General features: G+C 38.7%; 1 protein-coding gene across 1 annotated transcript in view; it reads left to right on the top strand.

Moving 5' to 3' along the window:
* Nucleotides 1–20,439, top strand: part of ERGIC2 (ERGIC and golgi 2) — a 23,033-nt gene extending 2,594 nt beyond the window's left edge. Inside the window, exons 2-14 of the mRNA XM_005423507.3 lie at nt 1,960–2,105; nt 4,876–4,984; nt 6,436–6,482; nt 7,475–7,545; nt 8,111–8,151; nt 8,868–8,969; nt 10,415–10,510; nt 11,268–11,323; nt 12,280–12,378; nt 13,518–13,615; nt 16,957–17,119; nt 17,971–18,050; nt 18,825–20,439. Of these exons, the coding sequence (XP_005423564.1) occupies nt 2,000–2,105; nt 4,876–4,984; nt 6,436–6,482; nt 7,475–7,545; nt 8,111–8,151; nt 8,868–8,969; nt 10,415–10,510; nt 11,268–11,323; nt 12,280–12,378; nt 13,518–13,615; nt 16,957–17,119; nt 17,971–18,050; nt 18,825–18,890 (1,134 nt within the window). The 5' untranslated portion in view covers nt 1,960–1,999 and the 3' untranslated portion in view covers nt 18,891–20,439. The remainder of the gene's footprint in view (nt 1–1,959; nt 2,106–4,875; nt 4,985–6,435; nt 6,483–7,474; nt 7,546–8,110; nt 8,152–8,867; nt 8,970–10,414; nt 10,511–11,267; nt 11,324–12,279; nt 12,379–13,517; nt 13,616–16,956; nt 17,120–17,970; nt 18,051–18,824) is intronic.
* Nucleotides 20,440–22,462: the final 2,023 nt, after the last annotated feature.

Below are 22,462 nucleotides of genomic sequence, written 5' to 3'. Positions count from 1 at the left end.
GACCCCCCGGCGGGGGTTCAGGCGTGGGTCCGCTCCGCGGGTGTTGGGACGCGCCGGAGCGGCTTCGCTGCCAAGTTGTCTGCGGAAGGGAAAACTGCCCGAGCCCCTGGGCTGGGAAGGAGTTGCTGTGCCTTCGAGCGGGCCTCTGGTCTTGAGTGGCATTTGTGCTGTGCTTTGTCCCTTATTTATCGTGAATAATAATACTAATAATGTTTCTTAACGCAATTGGCTCTTGGGTTCATAATACCTTACTTTCATAGCGATAGACTTCATATTTTTGGTGTGTCTGTAGTACATGTGCGGAGATGGGCAGGGGGAAGGCATCAGGTCCCCATCTGGGTTTGTAGCTGAGAGTCTGTGTGGGATTAAAAAAACCAATCAACAGATTGTATATTTCTAGCTGGATTACAAAAATCCACATACTTACTGATGCAGGGTGATTTAGAAAGTTTTTTAGTAAAGTGCTTTCAAATTCTCTGTGTTTATCTTGTGCCTCTTTACGGTTTGTCCATACACATGCGATAGCAGGGAAGATATGCAGAAGATGAAAGGGTGCTGTGTTGGCTTCCTTGCTATATGTGTAGGATAACAGGCTGGTGTTTCTTCTGTGTGAACTGATGTTATGACTTCAGTTGTGTCCAAGCAGCTGCTTTGCCTTATCTATGCTTCCTGATTATTTTTTTAATGCTGTATAACTAAAAGCCTGTTCCAGCACTTATCTCCAACTGTGCTTTCTTTGAATCCTGTGCAACACACACGGTACCATTTTGTTGATCTCTTCAGCCTGACCAAGTGCAGAGTTTGTGTCTGAAGTCAATTTGTGTAATGAGAAAGTTGCAGGCATAGATGATTTTTCTTCTGTGAACTTTCATTTCCAGTAGAACCTATTGCTTTGTTATTACATGGTACAAAGTCTCCTCAGCGCCAGGAAGGGGCAGAGCAGAGAATACATCTTGAGTAATTTCACTAGGACATACCAGAGACTTGATGTTCTCTTGAAACAGGGTAGATGAGTTCAGAGATTTTTCTACAAAATTATGATGAGAGCTGTCTCATGTGTTGGCAGTGTAGGTTAGCTTGCCCACCTTAGAGTATTTAAACAAGGAACAATAAGATGACATATTCTCAGAATACAGTAAATGCACGATGGTTTTCATAGCTTCAGAAATTCAGGGTGAAGTTCAGCAGTTGCCCAGAAGAAAAGCAACAGTGTCAACTTGTTAAAACTTGCAGTGTATTGGCAAGGACCAGGCTGTGAGCATATCTGCATGATTTGGAAATGGTTTTAGACAGTATTTCCAGGGCAAGCTGCTTTTCTCAGCATCTTGCTGCTTAACATGACTCCAAGAGACATCATATCATGTACAGACATTATTCTGAAGGATGGAGTTTGGATTTGATCCATGACTTGCTTTGGGAAGTATTTTTATAGAGGAGAAAAATGGTCATTTTATGATCATAATATTCTACACCTGTAAAAATGCAGAATGCACCTTTTTTTCCCTTTAAGATATAATTTGTGCCCACATTGGCCAAATGTAGGAGCCCAGAGCTGTCTGACATCCTCTGAAGTTTACGCACCTATTAGATATTTCCTCCTAAGTCAGTAACTTGTGTGCGCTGTCAGGTCTGTTCACCAAATTTATTCAGGACTGAGTTTGAATTATTTTTTTTTAAATTTAAAATGTGATATAGTCACTACCAATAAGAACTTAATTGAGAAAGAAATTATTAGTAACTAAATGGTGAATGTGCTGGATGTGGCTGGACTGTAAGCAGCAGTGTCCAGGCCAATCTTAACAGTTTTCTTGAAGTAAGAGTGACCATACAGTTGTCTGGCATGTATTTCTTGAAAACATATTTCTGGGGTTTGAATGGCTTATTATTGCTTTATGTTAAAGCCAGCCAGTTTGTGCAATCTTGCTTGAGTCTTTTAATCACAATTTATTCTCACATTAGAGGGAATATATGAAGGAGGAGGTGGAGGAGTGTGCTGAAGATGAGGCGACTGAATCGGAAGAAGACCTTGAATTTGATGAAAGAATTGGATGCCTTTCCAAAGGTTCCTGAAAGCTATGTGGAGACTTCAGCCAGCGGAGGCACAGGTAGGCCTTGGTGAGATGCTGATACTGATAGAGACTTAGCATGAGGAACACAGGCATCTGTGTTCCCTTGAAACTAGCCAAAATTGGTTTCTTGAATGCTTTGGTGGACTGACTGAGCTCATCCCTTCAAGTAAAGACATAGTATCTTATCCAAGCTGATGCATCCATCTGTTCATCCAATCTCTCTGAAGGGAGATTTTTGCATAAAGCTGGTGAGACTGAATCCAATGTAAAAGTTAAAAATAAAAACTTCTAACCAGTTGCGACTGGATGTGCACTGTGCCAAGGCTGTAATAAAATTTTGTCAGTTGTTGTCTCACCGAGCTCTTTTCTTGGTGTCCGGTTTCTGGGTGAGACTGAGTGAGCATGACCTGAAATGATGATGGGATTCAACACTGTGCTTTTGCAAAAGTAGAAAAATATTCTCCAGAGACAGATAAGTTGTGCATCAGGATGAAGAGCAGTTTTCTAAAGCTTTTCTCTTGAAGGTGCACTAGATTTTGAGAGTAAGGAAAGCCCTTTGAAGAACGAAACACTTTAATTCAGGACATGTGCTTGTACTTTCCCTATTAGTTACTTGAGCTTCTCTGAAAAAGCTGGAGCTGTAAAAAAGACCTTTATTTATGTATCTGATCATAAAATTTTGCTTTTAAGTTGAGCTGAGTTAGAGGTAGCCTGATTTGAAAATAGTGACTTCATCTCTTGGACTATTGGAAGTATTTGCAGATAGGAAACTGCCAGCACTTACAAGTTGAGGACAAAAATCTCTCTTGTGTGTGATTATGCCTGAAACTCAGTTGAATAAAAAAGTTGAGGAAGCAATTGCAACCTACAGATAAACCTTTGAAGTTGTTATGCCTCTTATAGTGTAGAAGGAAATATCACAAGGTTCTATATTACTTTGCTGTTTCCTCAAGTGCATCGTTAATAATTAAAGGATTATAGTATATTAAATAATCTCTAAGAAGTATTTAAATAATTCTTTGTTAATGTTCATCCCACTTCCTGAGGAAACAAGTGTATTGTTTCTATGTTGTAATTTGCATAAAACCACCAAATGCTTAAAGAATCCTTTTTTGTAGTACAGCACCATCCTTCATGAGACCTTTGCTTTGGTGAATGGTGCCTTAAGGATTTCTCAACACCAGAAGTTACTTTAACATTCTTTGGTTTTGTCCCAGTAACCTTATAAATGGCAATATAGGATTGTCTTTTTCTGTGCCATTGTGAAATCTGAATATAATATTCCTGTTTCATTCAGGATTAAAGTGTCAGGCTTACTTTCTGATGTGATAGGGATCTAAAACATGCCAAGACTCTATTCTCAGACTTTCGTGGCCTTCAAACCCATTGCAGAAGAAGTACTGGTCTCTCAAACAGGCTGAGACTCCAGCTCTGGGGCTGGGAGACCCTTCAGAAAAGAAAATTCTACAAGACTTTCTTTGCCTGTTCAGATCTACACATGCGTTTGCTCAGAATTATCCAGAAAGCAGCCGTGGCTCTCACTGTGTTTGTGTGGCTCTGGATAGCTGATACAGCTCCAGCTGTCCTATTGTTGCGTAGCCAGGGTGAGCCTGGCCTAGTGGTTCCAGAAATAAATTGAGCCAGAGTAATTAACTGATTAGTGCAGTGGACATGAAGGGTCTCATGTGATTGTTACATAGTGCCAGCTGAAAGCTAGAGCTGGAAACATTGCTGATCGATGCAACAGCCAAAAGCTTCTGTCCTGATCCCCAAGGACAGTGCCTTTATTCTCTGCTCCCACCTCTGCCTTGGGGACCACCATGGAGGGAGTTGAAGCCTATCAACAGTGAGCTTGTTTCTTCTCAAGTTGCCCTTCATGGATTCCAGAGAGATATTCCACAGGACAAAAATGAAAAAACCTTCAGTGCCAATGAGCTGTACAGATTGCTACTGTGCTCCATAACTGAAGTGTTTTCAAGCTTATAAAAGCCATGATTTAATAAAAGGGGCATAGCAGGTGCTTCTGTGCATCTATTACTGTGTTTCTGACTGTGCAGCAGGGTGATCTTCCCCTTGCACTGTACAACTTTGCAAATGTGATGAGTAGGCTGCCTTGGAGATAAGTGAAGCACATGTACCACTAAAATACACCAATTAGTTTTATCCTAAAAATAATTCCAAGTTCTTCACTTATTGGTGGAATGGATAGCTGCCTGTTGCTTGTTGCCAGAGAGAGACTTGTTTGAAATGTTGGGGTGGGAGTCATGACTATGCAGCTATACACAAGTAATATAATGCATCTTATTTCTGTTGTCTGCTAGCTTATAGAGTCTAAAACTTGATATAAAAAAATTGTTATAAAAATTTAACTTGTAGACAAGTGGAGGCTTGAAGGAATTTCAAGATACACTACCTTCTTCTTTTATGTTGGAAGTTAGGATTGAGTTTTCCTAGACCATCCCTGACAGTGATTTTTGTGTGCTTTATATGTGGAGGACAATTTAGCCTGTTCTTAGATTTTCCATACAGAGATTTCACAGCCCCCTAATCATTCCAGTATTTGACTGTACTTAAAAAGTACTTTCTTCATGCAAAGGTAGGACTTATTCTTTTCCACTCCTGTCTAAAAACAAATACTATCATTATGAAAACAACTTTCTAAGAGCAGGTTTTGGGTTTTTAAATCAAAGGTACCAGTGTGGTACTGGTAATGCTCAACTTCTGGAATTGTTAGGATTTTGTTCTGCTTGTGTTTCTGAATAATATTTCTCACAGTCTGAATTTCTACTTTTTTTCCTCTGACCAGTTTCTCTGATAGCATTTACAACAATAGCTTTCCTGACTATAATGGAGTTCATGGTGTACCGGGACACATGGATGAAATATGAATATGAAGTAGACAAGGATTTTACTAGGTAACGTTAATAATTCTTTTTAAAATGTTAGTTGCCTGCATTTCAGGAAAGAATAGATTTAAAATGTTCATGTGACTTGAAAGCAATTCATAATTGAAATTGCAAATTAAATGCTGCAGGGATTTGATTTTTCATGTGTTGATTGTTTTGGGGCTTTTTCTTCTATGTTATCTATGAATAAGATAAATTGAGATTTCTGCAGTTAAGAAATCAAAACATGATAGATTTGTTATTGAAGGAGCTCCCTTAGGAATGACTTGGTAACAATTCAGAGAACAATGTAAGATGTAACTCTGCCTCAGGCAGGTAAACCCGCCCCCTGTGGCTCCAGGCTTTCTCCAGTTCATGTGGTTAGTACGTTGCCATTGTACTTTGTGCTGCTGGAGATGAGCCTGAAGCACTCAGAACTTTGATGGTGTTATCTAGAGGTTGTTACTAATTTTGTCTCCAGATACAGCTCCCCTGAAGATGTGTTTGCTCTTGGTTTCATGTGCCTGTCAGGACTTGTTTGCCTTTCTTCCAGAGCTGGTCAGGCACCCAGGAATCCCTGTGAAGTTGATGCAGATTTTGTGCCCTGAACACCTTTAAATGTTACGTGTCTGTGTCATGGTTTGACACTGGCACCCAGGAACTGAACTGACTGAAACTGAACTGAAATAACTTTAAGAGCCACTTGGGTAGTTGCTGTGGTAACAGGCTAAAGATACATCTATTAATTGGATGTCTTGCACATCAGAAATAAGTAATGAAAAACAAAAAAGGAAAAATTTGAAGAAGCTGCATCAAAAACTGAAAGGATAATAAATCCATTCAGACAGCTGGAATTTCACATTTAGGCCTTTGCTAAAGTAGGCTATATCCCAAGTGAAGCTATCACACAGGAAGGGTAGTCTGTTAGTTAAGAGACTGTTATGGGGTTTGGGATATGTCCTACTACAGATTCCCCAGTTTGATTGTGGGCTTATCACTCACCCTGTGGTTCTTCACAGTTTGAACCAATGGAGACTGATATAATTTTAACTGCTTTTCTCCTCTCTGCTGGCCCTGTCTGACCCAAGTTGAGCCAGTGTTGAATCCCTTGCTTATGTGATTTGCTTGAGGTCAGCTAAGTCCCAGAGGAAGCTCGCTAAGAACAGAACCCTGTGACTATAGTGAGGGAGTTTATTCCCTATAGTTTTAATGACTTTTGTGAAACTAACATGAAAACCAATAGGAAATGCCCAGAATATTGGAGAATGTCACACAATTGGACTTGTGTGATGGAGGTTATCTCTTAAGTCACAAGTGCTTTAAGGTGCTCTAAAAATCTATGTTGCTTCACCCAAATTTTAAACAGCTTTATTAGTATAAATTTTGGTACTTTACTGTATTTCTGCAAGTAGTCTGAGATTTTTTCTTGATACTTGTACTCAGTGTTACTTAATGGATTTTTGCCTTTTTTTTCTTTCCAGTAAATTAAGGATCAATATTGATATTACAGTTGCCATGAGGTGTCAATGTAAGTATTCCATCAATGAAAGTTTAAAAACATTTTAAAGCCTCTTCAGAGAGCACACTTGCTCACAATATAGTTGGATATTGTTCAGAATATTTTACCAGTGTCATTTCTTCTGGTCTTAATGGCATGTAGTGATCTTGATGGCATATGACTCATTGAAGGAATTGGTAAGAAATGTAAAGAAGAATATCTGTGCCATCTCATTCTTATCTTGCAGAACCTTGCTTTGTCTGTTAGCAAGAACAGGATCTGTTGTTCAGTCTCTCACTAGCTGAAAAATTCTAAAAGCTAATTGTGAGACACAAATCAGCTGGAGGAATTTATAACAATTTCTATTTATTTATGAACTTGGGATATATTAAGCTGGTCTACTCTTTAACAGCACTGAAACCATCACGTAATTTCATCCTGCTTGTGAACATAAGAGGGATGCCTTCCTTATGAAAGGCAATAGTTAGTATTATTTTGATATCATTTAGGTAATGAACTTAAATTGTGTTCAGTCTTGCTTGTCCTGGACTGAGAGAAGAGAGACTGCTACTTCTACCAGGAATGCAAGCAAATTTTCAGGATGCACTTTTGTTGCCTAGCTTAAACCTTGCATTAATTGTAATTAGTGGAATTAGCATTAATGTATGTCAGTGGGTTTTTTTGTTATTTTTTGCAAATGAACTTTTATCCTCTGATTTGACTAGTATTGGTCTCTGTTCAGTGCTTGTAAAGCAGGAGAGAATATTTATGCATAGCAGATCCTAGAAAGCTTGTATGTGTGGTTCATACAACTTCTCTGTAGGTGTTAAATCAGTGAGAAAATACTACAGATCTGAAGAGTTTTTGGTCAATGTCCATCAGCTGATGCTGAAGGTTAAATAGGTTGAAGGAACAATAACATATGCTGAAGTTTATCACTGTGAAACTTCATTTCAACTTGATTTTTTTTTGCTTGTCCTTGATCGTCTGTGTGACTTAGTATTTCTCCCTGTTTAAAACAGATGTGGGGGCTGATGTTCTGGATTTAGCAGAAACAATGGTTGCCTCTGCAGATGGGTTAATCTATGAACCAGTAAGTTGATTCTGACCTTTTTATTTAAAAATTGAATTCCTCTTGGTGCAAAGCACTACTGGGCTGGTTTGCTTGCTTGTGTTTTTTTTTCTCCACCAACCTCTTAGAGGAACATTCTGTAGTTGATCTCTGTTTTCCATAGCTTCTTGGGTACATTTGAGCATTCATTGCAGTTGAATTTACTGAGTACATTTGTGTTAACCAGTATTTGGGTTTGAACTTGGTGAACAGATGTTACTAGTGATCCTGTAATGCTGTTGAAGCTTAGTAGGTCTGGTGGCTTGTCTCTAGTGCTTCATGTGGCATGAGCATAGAAATAGGCAATCTGCACCTCGACCCCTGTCTTTCAAAGATTGCTCCTTTGCAGTTCTGGGTAGGAAGGGACAGAACCTTTTATACTTGAGCACGAAATGTATTATTGAAACTGCAAAGTCCTTTCAAAAACTATTCTGTGGTACTTGTGTGAAGTTGATTATAGCTCTATACCCACATCCTAATTCTCTTCTGGGTTTCATGGAAGGGATGCATTCTCTGTGTTTTATGAGATGTTTTACTTTTGTTTCAGGTACCATTTGAGCTCACCCCACAACAAAAAGAATTGCAAAGGTAAAGCACTGAGAGGCATGTTTATGGTTTGTATTATTTGTACTGGAAGTGACTTTGAAGTACATCAGAGGTACATGACACAACTGTGTCTTGAGTCTAATACCTCCTGCTTGTAATTTAAGAATGCAAGCCTGCAGAAAGATACTAAGTTTCTTTGCTTTCCTCATCATTTAAGATCTCTGTTATGGAAAAAGAAAATTGCCTTAGGACTTAACTGTTCAATGGGGTCATGTAGTTGCAAGCCAAGATGTATGGACTTGCTCAGCTTCTGTTTCCAAATGAATGCTTGATAGCACAAGTTAAAATCACAGAATCAAATGTGTAAAATGTATCTAAATGTCAAAGCGGAGCCATTGTAACAAATTGGCACATTCTTGCAAAAACAAATTAATTATTTCCTATAATTAATTGACACAGTGTTTATCACTTTAGCATCTTGGTGTTGTGTGTGCCCACTATAGTGATAATCTTGTAATAGTATTGAAGCTTATTTGGAGGTCTGGCTAGTTTTAGTATTTTGGTGACACACTGCTGTGAACACCTAAGCTTTAAATTCTGTATAAAATACTATTCCCAAAGTTTAATGTAATGCTTTATTACTGTAGTCAACTTTGCTAGGTTCCTGACTTGCAACCTGCAATTTAAACCAATGATGAATTGTGAAGCTAGATTTTTTTTTTCTGTTGCATGCTTTTACACTTGTTTCTAATCTTTAGGATGCTGCAACTAATTCAGAGTAGGCTGCAGGAAGAACACTCTCTTCAAGACGTGATATTCAAAAGTGCATTTAAAAGTGCTTCTACGGCACTGCCACCACGGTAAGAAAAACTGGGGTTTTGTGAAATTATTGCCCTTTCCTCCAACCCTGTGAATTAGAGTTAACATTTTATTGTGGTTATGATTCCACCCTACCCCCAGAAGACAAGGATGTAAGAAAAGATCTCGCTGCTTTTTAATGAATTTCAAAATAGTGTACTTGATACTTGCTTTGGAGAGCTGTTGTTTTATGCAAACCTCTGGGGTTTCCAGACTGGAGAAGGTTTCCAGGTTTTGTGTGTGTGCTTACACGTACAGATATAGACATGGGTAAATATATGCACACACCTTTTTATTCCATGTGGTTTGATGCCTCCTTCTTAATGGGAATTACTAATGCCACAGCAATACTGAACAGGAGTCTTTTTTAAAAACTACCTTTCTGTCCACAGCTTTTAAAAGTATCCTGCTATTACCTGTGTCATAATGCTTCATAATTTTAAAAGAATCAGCCTTTGAATACACATGTGTTTTGTTAGTTAATTCCTGTATCTAAGATAAGACTTTTAAGATTGTGTGGAGAAAGCTTGCTGTTTACACTTAATTCTAGCTACTCGGAAATGTTAAGAGATTAGTGCACAGAATGTTTAGTCTGCTGAATCTAGATGCTATGTGATTTTCCCCCCAAGGGAAAAATGCTTTCTACATGAAAGCTGAAATTCTCTCTGCTTAGAAACAGCACTAAACAAAAAGATACTGAATAAAACAAAGCAAACACCAAAGCTGCCACACATGCTTCCTGTGTTGTAATCTCCCTTCTGAGGATCAAATGTGTTCCTCCTTCCTAAGGCAAGCCTGAAGATGGCTCAAAAATCTTTTTTTTCTCATTTACTTGATGTCTTCAGATTAATTAAATCATTCTGTGCCTCTGTGTTGCTTATTAATGCAGTATTTGAAATGGTATTTATGCTTGAGATGTGTTTAAAAACAGTTGGTTTTCATCTCCCTCTAAAGAGCAGATTTGGAAATAGATTTTGTGTTGTGGACATCACAACATGAGTAAGGAGTGGGAGCTTTTGTAAAGAATAAAGCTGAAAGCTCTTCTTGCTACAGTGCTGTTCATGTGACCAAAACGCATTTAGTTCTGTTCATTGTAGCATTAAAATTTTCCCAAGGAGCCATTTTTGTAGAAGGAAGTGGGAAAATATAAATCCCTGGGATGGTCTAATGTTCTCTGTTTGCATGTTCAGATGTCATAAGCCAGCCTTGTAGGCCAGATCTCCAAATACAAGTATGAATGAAAGCTCATTGCTTTCATCAAACTGACCTTTACTAGTTTCCCTCCCTTCCACCATCTCTGCTGTAATTCCAGAAGAATGCAATAAGGACAGGTTGATGATAATGCTGTGTCTTTATGCTAGGAAAAAGAGGTCTAACTGTACTGCTGTTATTTCTGCAAGACAGTGGATATTCTCAAGTACTTTCAATGTTGTTTTTATTTAAACAGGGAAGATAATTCATTACAGTCTCCAGATGCATGCAGAATTCATGGTCATCTCTATGTCAATAAAGTGGCAGGGAATTTTCACATAACTGTGGGCAAGTATGTTCTGTCCAATTCCTGAAATTAAAAAAATCCCTTAACTTCTACATTCTATATAGTGCATGTCTGTATATGTGTATGTGCTTTTATGCTTCAGTTAATTGGGTTTTATTGACCTTCCTGTACTCATGCTTGGTATTTTTTCCTATGTAATACCTATTCTTGCACTGTTAATTTTCTTCATAAATTGCCAAAACCGTGCAGTGCATTGTTACATGTAATGTAGTCGTCATGAATTTCAGTGTTTTATAAGATGGAAACTCTTGAAATGCTTTCTCAGAGAGCAAATAGAGAGTGCAGTTAACTTGCTTACTCATAGAACAAATATGGTCAAACTTTTCTTAATCATTTAAGCAGTTCTTCAGCTTTTCATATCATAGGACTTGGTGACTCTTCACAGAAGTGTAGTGACTTGATGAGTTCTTGATATTTCTAAAAATGCAAGACACTAGTTTTGTGTAAGAGGGTTTTTCTGAGTCCAAGATTCCTGACCTTACTGTCCAGTCTGTCTGCAATGGATAGTAATAAAAATATCATATTTAGGTTTTATATAGATATACACAATAGATATCAGTCTTTAAAATATACACACACATATTTATATATATGTATGTTAAATATATTTAAGTATATATATGTTATACATATGAGGATATGTACATATTTTATAAAATATTTATTGAAATAGAGGAGGAAAGGTAATACATTGTCTACATAGTCCTCTGTGGATTCATAAAATATTTGTTGCTTTCTTCAGGGCAATACCACACCCTCGAGGCCATGCACACTTGGCAGCCCTTGTAAGCCACGAGTGTAAGTTCCTTCTGTCATCTCCATACCAGCATGATTCATTTCAGTCAGAGTGCTGTCTCTTAGTTCATGTTAGGTTGCTGTTTTAAAGATGTTCTGGCTGTGCAATTGCATTGCAAAAACAAAGTGAAGAATATTCTTTGCAATGATCTGACTCCATAACAATTTGCTTCATACATGTAACACTATTAAGATTATCTTTAGGTTGCTTCTATAGTAATGATAACACTGGAATCTCAGATGTGCTTTGGTGTAACATAGATACCATATGAAATTCTTGTATTTCAGTCCAAACTACCTCTTTCCTCAAAGACCTTCTTAAAAGGTTAAAAATTTCTAACCTTTTTCCTTAGAAACTTAATTTTTGGATTGTGAGTCTAGATATTAAATGTGTTTTGCTGCCTTACTTAATGTGAAGCAAAGGTGACTTACTGTGAAAAGTTAACTTGATTAAACCAGTTACAGTTGATTAAGCCTCCAAATGTCTGCCCATGAATTTATGTTAACACAACTTTAATAATTTTATATATCTTAAGTACCTGCCAAATAGGCAGTGTAGTGACTTGGCAGCTGCCTTATACTTCCTCTGTGCATTTGATTTGCTAAACTTTCATCTTTTTAATGCAATTGCTTACAAGAACATGAACCGTAGAATAATAGAAGTATTTGGACAACTAGAAATCCTCTGTTACAAAATTATAACTCTGTTTAGCTCCACCATTGATTCAAATATAGTTATAATTTGGTTTAGAAGCTATTTTCTAGAAAAATTTGACTTTTTTATTAAATATTTTGGATTTGAGTTTTCTTTGAAGTGTGGGTAGATCCAATGATGTGTACATTGGTTTTTAGTAAATGCCTTAATTAGAATATTTCAGTGTTGAAATGAGTGCATCTTTTTCTCCGAGTACAGAATCTCATAGTTTAAAAATGCTTCATTTCTCTATATTGTCTTTCAGCCTATAACTTTTCCCATAGAATAGATCATTTGTCATTTGGAGAGCTTATTCCAGGAATTATTAATCCCTTGGATGGAACAGAAAAAATTGCATCAGATCGTAAGTGTTGTGTGTTTAAAAACATCTTGTTTTGTTGAATTTCCCAATAGTTACATTTAAAGTATTATCATTCCTCATAAATGTTGTGATTGACCAGCAGTGTGTCAGGCTAAATTTGGTAATGAGAAATGCCCTGTTCAGTTACCTACATGACATCTTAAATGTCATTTCTTTCTAATACCTGAACTGCTGTTCTGTGCTGTTTCCTTGGAGGTGATTTGTGGTTTGTTATGTTGAAGTTACACTATGTCTGGCCATATTGCAGCAGTATGTTACAGTGGAGAATCATAGATCTGATTGTTGTCGTGATGGGGAGAAAATAAGCCTGACTTGGTTTAAAAAATAGCACCAGAGTCTTGGATTCCATTCCTGTATTTGGTTTGTCCCTTCCAAAGCGTATTTTATCATGAAACAGGATGGGTTTGTGTAGCAAACCCTTTGTTTCTTCATGTATAAATGAAGAAGAGAAGTAACCTGCCTCATCCCAGCACTGGCATTCCCTGTGAGGGTGAAGCCCAGAACCTTCTACAGCCGCTATTGTCTCAAAGCCAGTCGGTTCCTTGGCTCTTACAGCTAGAATGGTTTAGTGGAGTTGAAATAAATTGCTTCAGTCTATTGGTGTTAGTTCCCTTAGGGAATTGCACAAAGAGCAAATGCATGAGCAGGCTGATGGCTCTAGAAGAATTCTCTGTAAGTGTAATGGAGAGAAAATCTGTAACCAGTTTAGAAGGGCTTCCAGCACTGTAGATGCAATTCAATGGCCAAAATCTATTCAGACCGCTTTGAGATTTGTATACATCACAAAACATGTGACAGTGTGAAACTTATTCTAGAGCCCTGGAAAACACTACCTGTGTGTTTCATTTGAAGATTTGAGTGGCCTGACCTTAGTGAGTCTTTTCATTACATGGAAAAAATGTAAATTTCTGAGTATAAATGGGATATATGTCTTTTCCATGGAAACTAACTTTGTGCAGATGGTGCTGAAGCAGTTTTGGCAGTGCTGGCATTCCTTGAAGAATGTCCCTAGTGCAAATGGCTTTGCTGATTTTTTATGTCTTTGATTTATTTGTGACTATCTCAGATAGCCTTTGACTCTGTTCCTGATTCAACAGTCTAAGATTTTTTTTTTCTTCTAGACAATCAGATGTTCCAATATTTTATCACAGTTGTGCCAACCAAACTCCACACATACAAAATTTCAGCAGAAACTCATCAATTTTCAGTGACAGAAAGGGTAAGTAGAAAAAAGAAAAAAACCATAGAGATAAAAAAAATCTAAAAGTGATTGTTCATAACAAAAGTTCAAATGTGAAAATAGTACCATAGTTTTGAAAAGTGCTGTAGCATGAAGAGACTCTTTGTAGAACATTCTAGTACACTAAATTTATCTGTAAATAATACAGCAGTGATGGTAAAAAAAAAATATGCTTGGTGACACATGCAAACTTCTTCTATTAATGTTTTGCATTTATAGATCTGGAGTCTGATATTAGAATTAATGATAGACAGTAATTTCCACTTCACTGGAGTAGTGGTGATGATGAAATCCTCCAAATTTTAGATCTGTAACCTAATGTGAAGCTTTACAAATATTTAATTCACCTTTAGCTTTTTATCCGTGTGGGAAGCAAACAAACCTGCAGCTCACTTGAATATCCTGAACTTGGTTGTGGAGTGTAAGAAACAGAAACAGGTAGTTTGTAAGAAAAACTGATCACACAGTAAGTGTCTCAGCTGTCTTGTTTAACCTTTGTTAAAAAATTTAATTACTCTCAAGACTGGAGAGCTTCCACTTGTGGGTTTTGAGAGGCTTTTAATTCTGAATCCATAACAAGGGTAGTTAATGCAGCATAGTATATATCATAAAGTACTAATTTAAAGACTGCTGTGAATAGGAAAAAATCCTTGTGTGTACTGGCTAGATGTCTTGTTTTCAGATACTGAAGTCTGTTTTCATCTTTTATTCAAAAACCAAAGAAAAAAATCTTTGTGAAAAGTTTAATTAAAAATGACAGATAAAGTGAGAAGTGAGAAGAGAGCCTTGGGTTGTAAGAAAATGTGGGTATTAGCAGGATGGAAATTCACTGTATTACACCCTGTGATGTTCTCCAAGGGAGAATAATTTTTTATTTCCTCAAAATTCCATGTTGTGCTTCTGAAAAATACTGAGGTAGGGGAAGTAGGATAGAGGCGATGTCTCAATGTTCAACTTCAGACATGCAGGCCACTAGAAGGGGAAAAGGTTTGCTCCAGAACTCATGAAAGCTAAGAAGAGGAATTTCATCATGCTGTATACTCCCACCTCCTGCTGGTTTAGCAATCTGCTTTGTATTTTCTCTGCACAATCTTCAACAGCTAAGGCATCCCTTAGACTTCTGTAAGCTAGTCAACAGCTTGTCTTATTGTTCCTTTTTTTTCATCTTGTATTCATTTTTTCTCTTCCTATGTAACAGTGGTTCTTTCAATTAACTGTCCAGTCTAAGTTAGCTCTTCAGTTTTTAGTGGGGATGTATTTTTATAAAAATTGCTACAACCACACGTTATTTTGGAGAAGATCCTGTAAATAATGGAGATGAAGTGTCCATTTATGTACTTGTTTGCTCTTGCTGCCTCAGTAGGCCACCCTGTGGCTTCCAAAGCTTATTTGTGTTTACTCTTAGGGAACCAAATAGTTCTGTTAGATGAGCTGAGAAAGGTTCCTAAGAACAACAATTCACTGAACACCTTAGTGCACTTATTTTGAAAGAGTAGGCACATATATAGACATGGAAAAAGGTGATCAGCCAGCCATGGCTCAAACTGAAATGCAGTGAGGTTTAATTGCCAGTGTTGGGCACATGGGGAAGCAGAGTTTGAGAGATGTGGGCCGAATCTTCTCCACTATTCTTGATGGTTGAGATACTGTAGTTATTTATGTTAGAAAGATTTAATTGTAGCAAGGCTTCCCTGAGCTATCTGATGCAAGGTTAGTAATTTTTAGCAGATTTTAGCAAGACTTTTAGAAGTTAAATCTTCTGCAGCAGTAGAAGCTGGAAGCAGATAAAAATGGTTTGCAGAAAAAGAATTTTGTTTCTTTTAAGGGTGGAGTTTTGTATGTTCTATTTAACTTCATGTTCTTTTTCCACCATTTGACCTCAAAAGACCAGTAAGGCTTCGGGAAATAAGAGGAGAAGTAAGCAAAAGTACTTTGCCAGTGGCAAAGTTCTGTTTAACTACCTTTCGTCTTCTCTTCCTTTTTAGTATGACTGATCATCCATTTCCAAATGCTGATAGTTGTCATGCTTTGAAATATGGAAAGCATTTTCTACTGATTTGTTTTATTTAACCATTGCAAAGTTCTTGGGACCTGTTATCATTACTGATACATTATTTTGGCATTCTTTTAATTTTGGTGTGGTAGCATAAAAAGCAGTATGGTTTTTGACAGTGTTGGCTAACTGAAGAAGTTGCTTAACCTGCATTTTACAAAGTGGTATTCTGCTTTATATTTTGTACCATATTCTGTGTGGTTTTTGAGCACAAACTGTCAAATATACAGAGAAATGGAGATGTGATATGTTGCTTTTCTGTTCAGTCCTGTTTATCTAGTCTTTTTGGTTCTTACTTGCTTAGGCATGGCTGAGTTTGTCTTCAGTCTGTTATGTTCTTCCCTGTTGTCCTTATGTATTTTCAGCCAGACTTACCTGGCAGTGCATTTATCAGCACCTTTCACTAACAATAAAATGACAGCTGCTTTTGAAAGAAGCTTGGGTTGAGGTGTGTTCTGTCCTGAAACCTTTCTTAAAAAGTAGGTATTTATAGCAGCCACACTCTCCTCCTTGGTGTCTTTTGGTTTGAGAATTTGGCAAATGAAAAGAAACTAGAAATTTCTCAGATTAGGACTGAGATGCTGGGTAGTCATAGTGAGTTTGGGGTGTTTATTTATTTATTGAGGTGTATTTCTTGCTGTGTGACTGTTGTCTGATATGATGTAACTGACAAAAAGTTACAACTGACAAAAAGTTTGAAAAGAGGCTTTTGCCAAGAAAGGTTGGACCAAGTGTTCCTTAAGGTGCCTTCCAACGTGGTATTCTATGATTTATATAAATCCTCTGCGGACTCTGCCATTGCTAAGACTGTTGAACAAAGTAAATCTCATTAAGGTCTCACACTGAGTTAAGTGATTCTCAGTGGCTGATAAAGTAGGAAGAGCTGTGGCAAGTATTACACCAGTGCACTCCCCTGAGTTCACAGGCTAGGCCAAGACTGTGCCATTATCCTCATAGGTACCAACACCAATCCAGTTATAAAAATTCTGTTTAAAGGACCACGTGAGCAAGTCTTGAGAGAATAGTACCAAAGCACAATAGTGAATATTGATTTGCAGCACAGCAGACCAGGGACCAAGAAAGTAAATTTTCAGTTCATGGTGTTTGACTTTTAGAAGGTACTGATAAAAGTGACCTTGATACTCCCCAGTCTTCTGTTCATTCCTTACTCTGATTAAATAACTCACTGTCATCACATCTTGTAACACTGATTTTTTTGTGACTAATAACAAGTGTAACTAACAAGTGTTTCTGTCTTTTCTTTCAGGAAAGAGTAATTAACCATGCAGCTGGCAGCCATGGGGTGTCAGGAATATTCATGAAATATGACATCAGTTCACTTATGGTGACGGTGACAGAAGAACACATGCCTTTTTGGCAGTTCTTAGTGAGGCTCTGTGGCATTATTGGTGGAATTTTTTCAACTACAGGTGATTATCAGTGCCTTCCTTCTTAAGTTCTATCTTTTCTTTTTTATCATGGTGATTGCTATGGATGAGTTACAGGGAGTCCTATTAATAGGTTTTAGACAAAGTGCTCATTTGTGTGCACTGAAATGTGCCATGAATGCTACTCAGTTTTGATGTCCCAGTATGGCATTTCTGGTATTCTGAGGGCCTGTTGTTTCCTTTTTGGTAACTACAGCAAAGTTAATTTACTTCTGGAAAAGCAAGGCTATATCTGTCTGTAGATACATAGATATCTTTGTATATGTGTATACACACACACACATATTGATATTCTGTGTATTTCCTATCCCTATTGGGATCCAGTAATTAAATCAGTGACAAAAGTTGAGATGAAATTTCCATCTGAAGTAATTTGGAAGATTTTCCTTGTCAATGTACTGGATTTGCTTCATCAAAGAAAGTAAACTAAGTTGAAAAGGCACAATTCACTTACTGGTCAAGACCTAATAGGGAGTCTGGATTATGAGTTATTTCTTTCCTTGGCTCTCATTGGAAGAGAGCTGAGTAAAGAGGCTTCAAACTAAGAGCTGCTTTTCCAAGTAGATATTTATGTCCCACACAACGTATTTTCATCCATGAAATCTGGCAGAGGGAATTACATTTACTTGATAGCTTTGCTTTCTTGATGCATTTCAGAATGTTAGAATTCTCCCCTGCCCTTGGTATATCCGTTCTTCATGTTAATTTCTCAGTGTTTTATGTATGGGTTTACGGCACTGTGTCCTGTCTAAGTATGGTACATAGCTTTGTTGCAATGCTTCCATAAATAATACATTTTTACTACTTGTTTGTTTAAATCTTGTTTGATGTAGGAATTTTACATGGCTTTGGAAGATTTGTAGCAGAAATTATTTTTTGCCGTTTCAGACTGGGCTCTTACAGATCCACATCGGTAAGGAGAACTTCCTCTAAGTATTTCTCTAAGTGGTACAGCTGAGGATGGATGATAAGGACAGCTCTGGGACTTGGTCCCAGTAGAATTTAAGATATTTGCAATAGACTCTCCCCTTGACATTCATATTAGCAGAGATTCAACAGCTTTTAAAAATACTTGGAAAACTTAAAACATAAGGAAGTAGAGTTCTCTAACAAACTGAATTAATGCAGCTGAGTCTCTTAGATGTCTTACATTCCCTTCATTGTCCTTACTATGTTCTTTTTATTTTCATATTGCTCCAAAAATTACATGTTTCCCAGGTCTGGTCAGTTTCCCTGTCCTGGTTTTGGTTTCACATCTCCTTTTGCTTGGCCTGCACACTGAAAAAGAGGCACTGTGTGCTGGAGGGGTTCAGTGCTGCTCCTTATTGCTCTGCAGGCTACTGCCAAGCAGCATGAAAGAGCTGAGCCTTCACCTTTCCCTTCTTTAGGCAATAAGAGAATTGCTTCTCTAGCAACTACTTGATTTTACATTACTTTTATTTTTCCCATTTAAGCCTGTAGATACCTCTGCCCTTTTCTCAAATTTGGTTGAAGTTTGCTAGCTAGGAAGGTTATGTGAGTGGGGAGGAAAGAAGGCAACCAAATTTGTATAATATTTCTGTGAGAGGTTGGGTAAAAGGCATCCAGGAAATATGCAAGGATAAAGAAATGCATGCTTTTGAGGAGAGAGCGTGGAGATTCTGTTTCTGATCAAGCCATTAATAACACGTTGTTTTTCTTTCACCAGGGTCCCCTTCCTGATGGCCACACAAGCAACCACTTACCTCTAATTACAGACAATAATACACATTAGCCTCCTGAGAAAATTTTTTTCTTCCTGCCTGATACAGACTTTTTTATAATAAAGAAAACATTGTGCAATATCCTGAGACAGTGCTGATGGGCAGCAAAAATTGGAGCCTTTACAAAAAAAAAACCTCCAACAAAACAATTTGTTTAATTTTTTGTCTTTGAGTGCACATGGAGACATAGGAAATTGTGAGACCAGTGAGGTGGATGATCTTCTGGAGAGTGAAGGAGTGTTGCTGCCAATACAGTATTCGTGGTCAAGCTGAATGTCTTTGTGGTGCTGCCTGTGACCACTGAAGCATCTTAGTGATGCCTGGGAAGGCTGCAGGCCCCAAGGAGAAAAGAGTACAAGTGGCATGTGTGGAAGGGCTGGCAGCAGCCACAGAGGGGACAGTAACAGAGCTGGAGTTTCTCTTAAGTGTGCAGATGGGGGATTGGCTTTTCTTGTTTTTTATAATGCTGAGGCTGAGGGCTAAGATGTCTTTCATACAGCTGGGGAGCGATCCTAGAAAATCCTGAAGAAGATGGGAACAAGAGAGTAAGTAAGGTGGACCCCAAGCTGTGATGCCAGTCACAACCACTGCCCTTGTGCAGCCCCCACTCCTTAGTGGAAGAAACATGGAGCAGAGGAGTTCCTCTGTGCTTCCACACAGCCACTGGGCCAGCAGTGAGAGTGTCACTTCTGGCATTGGTGCAGAAGCACCCAAGGACTCCAAGAATGTGCTCCAGCCTGGACAGCTTTTGGACTAGGAATAAGAAGCCCTTTAAGTAAGGCATTTGACTATGGTCTTGATAGAAGGCAAGACTCCCTAGTAAAAAAGTCAGGAAATCTTTGTATGCCTCTTTCTTGGTAAAGAAATTGCTCTGATGGAATCCTTGTTGTAGCTGGGCTGCTCATGTGGGAACCATGGGAGCATCCACATCCTGGAAATGGAGAGGGGAAGGGAGAAGGGGGCAAGAAGCTGCCAGCTCAGGCTGCTTGGCAGGTCTGCTAGGCCAGGCACGGAGTGTGGAGCTGGTAGTAGGTGACTTCAGGGAATCTGAATTATATTGCTGCAGACAGGTGATGAGACAGGATCTGCAGAACTAATCCTTGCTGTTCATTAAGGGTTTTGTAAATTAAATGAAGAGAGCAATATTGTATTGTAAATAGGCTACTGAGAAAGAATGTTATTAATGCAAATGATGCTTTGAGAAATGGAACATGATGTTACTGCTGAACTACTGGTGTACACCTGTGGTTGAACAGTTACTCCACCAATGTAAAAAATTATTAATATGATTCCTTCTCAGTAAAACTGATTTAATAATATGTAGACTATGATGCTGATCCTGGCCTTACCATGGAATTAATATTTTAATTAAGAGGACTAATTACAGAAAAATAAAAATCTCTCTGGAATTGTCAGATTTGGCTGACTTTCATTAATGTACTTTCTAGGACACTTGGACTTTTTTGATGAGCATAGTGTTAATAACACAGCTCATTTGCTATGCAAAGTGAAGGGCTTCCTAAAAAGAAATGAAACAGTAAATAAAATGTGGGAAAATAAGGAAAGACTTCTGTTGAATTTGGCTATTGAGAAAAAAAGTTCAAGGAATCTGGGTCCTTGGGGATGACAGCCAGGTTTGAGGTTTTCTCTTTTGTGCTTTGTTCTTTTAACATTGATTAATCAAACTCCAGCAGCTTGAGAAACTCTTTGGCTCCCATATATCTTTGGGATTTCCTTCTGAGGTTTCTTTCCTACTTCTGCTGAGACTGGTTCTGCTTTGGGCTTTTCCTAACACTTGTTTCTTATCTGCTTGGAACAGACTGTACTGGTGGGAGAGACTGATCTCAGTTGACTTTCTGTAGCAGAACTTTAAATGTTTTCTGTTCTCACATAAAAGAGCCAAGCAGCTTGATGTGTCTTAAATCCTTGTGTGGCATATTCATGTTGTTTTATCTAAAAAAAGCTTGTGTGAGGGCTGGTTGCTAATGGAAGAAAATTTATTATCAGATGTGAGGTGCTGCATTGCAAAGTGAGTGCAGGATCAGTTTGACCTGAGCTGTTTCCTTTCTCTCCACAGCAATTTTGGTAGTTGGAGCAGTACTGCTGACCCTGGTACCATGTGTTGTGAGCACCTTAACAAGCATGTGCAGGGAAGTCCTGGAGAAAATAACAGTTTATTGCAGGGGCTTCTTTTGGGTAACATTTACTGGAATTATGCAAAAGTGAGTGTAGGATGAAAAAATGGGAGGAGTGGGTGTCCCAAGGGAAACAGAAGCCCAGAGGTTAATGTGATGTGTATCCCCCTTTCTGAAAGGGGGATAGCAGATGAAAATACTTTTTTTTTGGGGTTAGGAAAGATGGTCAAAATTATGTATTTTTATCCTTTGCTCTTACATGATGGTGAGGAGAGAGAGCCCAGGGGAAGACAGTTTTAACCTTTATCAGGTGTGTTCACAGCACACCATTTGCACACCAGTGTCTCTCTGGCTGAGAGCTATTCCCCACTCCTAGCCACCATGAGTTGGGCTGTGTCCTGCTGCTGCCCCGCTCTCCCAGGGAGAGGCCGTGTTAGCAGAGCCCTGTCACCGTGCCTGCCTCAGACCTGGAGTGCTGTGCCTGCATGGGGGTGTCTCCTGAGTGCACCCCAGTGTTGTGGGAAGCTGGTGCCAGACCAAAGGGGTGCGGAGGGATGGGAGCACATATTGCTCTAGTGATGGTTTTACGGCTCAAGGGCAAGCACCAGTCTGGGTTTTTAACAGAACAGACCATCTTTGGCCATGTCACCTGTGAGCCAGTGCCACACAGCATTGACAAGTTACTATAAAATCTCTGAGTTACGGCAATACTTTCTGGCAATACTGTTTCACAAAAGAGAAAGGAAAAGGCAAGACTAGCCATCCCTGGCACTGCAGGAGTCCCTCAGTGCCAGCTTTATGGTACAGCAGAAGGTGGGATGAGATTTCAGTGTGCAGGGAGGCTGTTGGGGCAGGTACCTGCTCTGTGGACAAGGCAGCAAAGGCAAACTGGCAGGGCAGAGGCAGGCATGATCAAAACCTGAAGCTGTGAGAGAGAACACTGGGGGGAAAATAGATCATGAGCTGAGAGAAGGAGTAAAATAATGTAACTTATAATAGTAATAGGGCTTTAGGTGAGTGTGCTGTGCTCTTGAGTTGTGTATGAGGGGCTGCGGTGGGTATGGCTGGGCAGTGGGAAGGGGAGGCTGTGGGAGTCAGGCTGGCATGGATGCCACTCGACTTTATGGCTGCTGTCTTTCTTACCACCTCTGTTTTGTGCATTGGTGTCTACTGCAGGACACACCACAAGAACACAGTGAAGTGGGTATAGGAATGGAAATTTCTCCACATCAGGCTCTTTCATTCTTTTCCCTGACTTTTCTAGCCGATGTTCTGGAACTCTTGCTAGTAGAGAGATGGAGAGGAAATGAATGTCTGTCTGTAGTTGGAAAGGGGTTAGGTTAAGAGATGTAGCAGGCATGTTTTAAAAAAGCAAACCTAAACTGCTTTCCCCTGAAATTCTTATCCTAGAAACAGGTAAGTAATTTGAAAGAAAATTCACCTCTTTC

The sequence above is a fragment of the Geospiza fortis genome, unplaced genomic scaffold, assembly GCF_000277835.1.
Source record: "Geospiza fortis unplaced genomic scaffold, GeoFor_1.0 scaffold424, whole genome shotgun sequence".
Taxonomy (NCBI): Eukaryota; Metazoa; Chordata; class Aves; order Passeriformes; family Thraupidae; genus Geospiza; species Geospiza fortis.
Note: the sequence above shows the minus strand (reverse complement) of the source record. Positions and strands in the feature narration are given on the sequence as shown.